Consider the following 3,484-nt stretch of genomic DNA (forward strand, 5'->3'; position numbering starts at 1 on the left):
ATGTAAAAAAAAAAAAAGATACTAGCTATCTGAGTAAAGTTGAGGACTTTAGCGCCCTCCTGTGGTATTAATAACTTGAGGCCTGACTCTTTTTTTTTTTATGAGGCTTTTATGGAAAACTGAAAAAGTTTCATCCATCCATTTTCCTGCTTGCTCCTTTCCAGGTCATGTTGGAGCTGGTGTCCACGTCCAGCACTCAGCTGTGTGAGAGGTGGGGTGCATCAGGGACGTACAGACAAATGAGAAAAAACTTCACACACCCACCCACACCTAGGGACAATTTAATGTAATCAGAACTGTCCAGTTTTCTGTGACTCATGTTTATTCTGTCATTTTATTCTATGAACAAAAAAACAACAACAAAATAACTTGACACCTGAAACATACTGTACCTTTCAGAAGAATTAAGCAATGTTACTGCAGTAGGGCTTTGAATTTGGCTCTCCTGGCTGAGTCTGACCACTAAACTAGTCCTAGAGGGTTAAGTTTAGGATCACTAAATCCTGAAATACAATGGCAGACATTTACGACCAAACATAAACTCACCTTAACTAGAAAGGAGTTAAAGACATCTGTCAATACAGAACATTGAAAAGATATTTGGCGGTTGTCATTCCATTAATGCGTTTTCACTTTTTTTCCACGTGGTGAGCCAAATTATGTTAACTTCTGTCACTTGTTAACAACCGGGTTTTTTTTCTTCTTCAAAAGTCTGTTTAAAAGGAAAAAGTGAATTGATAATACCATGCTTCATGACTGAAAACACAGAACCATAGCAGAAAAAAAGGCGTTTCTGTAGTACTAAGAAATTCTTCAGTCAATATATACAGGTTTGTTGGTGAGTTAACATCTCCCCAGCACAAAAGAATAAAAGAATAATCAAATGTCATTCAGAGACTTCAGTTTGTTACATGCAGGCGGTGTCAGAGTCATGGCAGCGGCGTGCACTGTAAATGCTGCGATGCTGATTTGTCTCTTGACTTCCTGCCAGGATGTCTGTGGGTCAGCTGCGTTCTCAATGTCAAACAGTGCATCGTAAATCCCAGGAAAAGACTCGCCTGCATACTTGTTATGACTGCTGGGAGCAAAAATCACGTGCCTGCAACAGAGGAGAGACGAGATGAAAGACTCGTGCATTACAGAATTTACTCAAGATATTCAGTGCAATGTGTTTTTTTGTGGTTATTTAAAAAAAAAAATGCAAACCAGGCAAGAAAAAGGTTTACTTATTAAAGTACTTATAATTTTAATTTTGTGTTTTGTTGCTATACATTAAAATGTTTGACCATCAGTGTCGGTGTGTTTTTATCAACTTTGATTTTGAAAATCTTGCAAAGATGCACATGTAGGTGTCCATACATAACTAGAAAATGTCATTTACAGATGAGCTGATAGACTCCAGGGACGTTAGGGTTTGTTTTTACTGACCACAACTCAGTGGGAGTACTCAAGTGTTGCTAAAGTTGATGACATTTCTATGATCTGTTTAAACTGTTCACTGGCAAAATCTAAGATGGAAGTAGGAAACAAATTATGAAATTAATCTTTAGCCTGCACCAGCGTGCACACTCCTTTTTTTGAAGGTGAAAATACTTTGTTTTGCTGTTTATTTTCATTTCAGGATGGCAAAGTGTACTGTAAAGAGAAAATATAGCTCTTATGAGGTGGATGAGTGGTTTAAGAGGAGGAAGAGGGATTGTTCTGATGAGGAAATTGATTTTTTTTAAAAAAGCAAGTACTGGTATGTGTCTGGGAGCGTCTCGAGCAAGATGGTTTATGAATATAGCAGAACATATTGTACTTGAAAAGAAAGTAAAAACCTTTTATAAACTGCTGCTGCTTGTTTAAATATAGTTTAGCATCAAATACTTTTAGAAAAGTAAGGAAATAATTCTCTGTAGTGTTTTCAGCTGCGTGTGGTGTGTGTTTAGGTGCTAATTGCTGTGTGCCTCCTTATGGTTTATTCATAAATTACTGTATTTTAATTGTGCAGACAGTACATCTGGATGCAGAATGATTCCTGTAGTTTTTACTTTTCGTTAGAGCCCTCACTGACAGTGTTGAAGCTTTCAGGGGTTACAGATTTATGATTTTGGTGTCCAGTTTTGTGGACAAGTTGCACTCCATATTGACACTTTAAAATATGCATGGACATACTCTCATAAAACTATGTCCAGAATAATTAATTTAGGTGCTACTGTTACCAAACTGGTAACCAACTGGCAATACAGTATAAGGCTTGATGCTGCAACCTAATTAAATTTTCCAGTCCACTCCTCCATGTGTTAAGATCCTTTGGCTTCCTCTCTTCTGCAGGGGTTGCCACAGCAAATGAACTCAAGTGGAAGATTTGATAATTTGTTTGTTCCTGATGCAACCTGGGCTTGAACCTGCGACCTCAGGATTACCACAGAGCTACCACAGCCCCCACCTCCATCCCGCCATATGCAGCAACATAAATACTGTAATTTCTGGACTATTGAGTGCACCCAAATATAAGCCACACCCACTAAATTTAAACAATAATAATAATTTTGTAAATAGGCTGCACTTGTGTATAAGCCGTGGGTGTCCATGTTGTAATGTGAGAAATTTACACAGTAAGATTTTTTAAACTTTTGATTAAATCAGTATCAGTAACATACACAAATACGTACAGTAAATGTTTTTTTCTGAACAGTGCCGGTAACACGGCTTCTTAAAAAAAAAAATACAGTAGCCTACCAGGAAGTCATTGATCACTATCTTCATCTTCCTCCTGCAGAGGATATTTTAAAAACTGCTCCTCTGTCAGGATCCACGGGCAGACTGGAGCAGAAGTTGCTCTTTGCATGCTGCCAGTTTTGGTAAACGATTTCTCGCCACCAGTCGTCCAGGCCTCCCACTGAACTTCGAGTGTCACGTTAATGCACGATTCACACTGATTTTGAGTGGCTGCGAATAATTTGTTGTGTCCCCAGGGAGGGACACAAGTTGCCCCTTCTTGTTCTCTCCTCGTTTCATTGGTCCACTGTGACCTGTTTGGTACTTTCATAGGTCAGATTTTTTTAACCTTTATTTATACAGGTAGTCTCATTGAGTCACCAGGACCCACCCCCCAGGAGTGACGTGTATTGGGCAGCTATGTGAGCGTCAGGGTGTGACGAGGCTAAATGTTTTGACGGCAGGAAGCTCGTTAGCCTGCCAAAATACAAAAATCCATAAATTAACCACAGCATTGTATAAGCTGCAGGGGTCAAAGCCTGTGGAAAAAGTAGCGGCTTATAGTTCGGAAATTATGGTAAATAATAATAAAAAAAATTCAGATGAGAAGAAAATCTGATTTTTGCGTGATTCAGCTTACAGAGAGACCAAGCTTTTGGAAGGGAATTTATTTTGGGTGTTTTTTCATGCGTTTTAACAAATTAAAATTGTGTGAGTGAGTGAGAGTGGGAGATCGAGTGAGTGAGAGAGTAGGAGAGCAAGTGAGAGAGTGGGAGAGCAA

At 38.9% G+C, this 3,484-nt stretch overlaps 1 protein-coding gene across 1 annotated transcript in view; it reads right to left on the minus strand.

The window, feature by feature from the left end:
- Positions 1 to 650: 650 nt before the first annotated feature.
- Positions 651 to 3,484, minus strand: part of naalad2 (N-acetylated alpha-linked acidic dipeptidase 2) — an 11,866-nt gene continuing 9,032 nt past the window's right edge. The window contains exon 16 of the mRNA XM_037678460.1: positions 651 to 1,099. Coding sequence (XP_037534388.1) covers positions 880 to 1,099 — 220 coding nt within the window. The 3' untranslated portion in view covers positions 651 to 879. The remainder of the gene's footprint in view (positions 1,100 to 3,484) is intronic.

The sequence above is a fragment of the Nematolebias whitei genome, chromosome 6, assembly GCF_014905685.2.
Source record: "Nematolebias whitei isolate Nwh7 chromosome 6, NemWhi1, whole genome shotgun sequence".
Taxonomy (NCBI): Eukaryota; Metazoa; Chordata; class Actinopteri; order Cyprinodontiformes; family Rivulidae; genus Nematolebias; species Nematolebias whitei.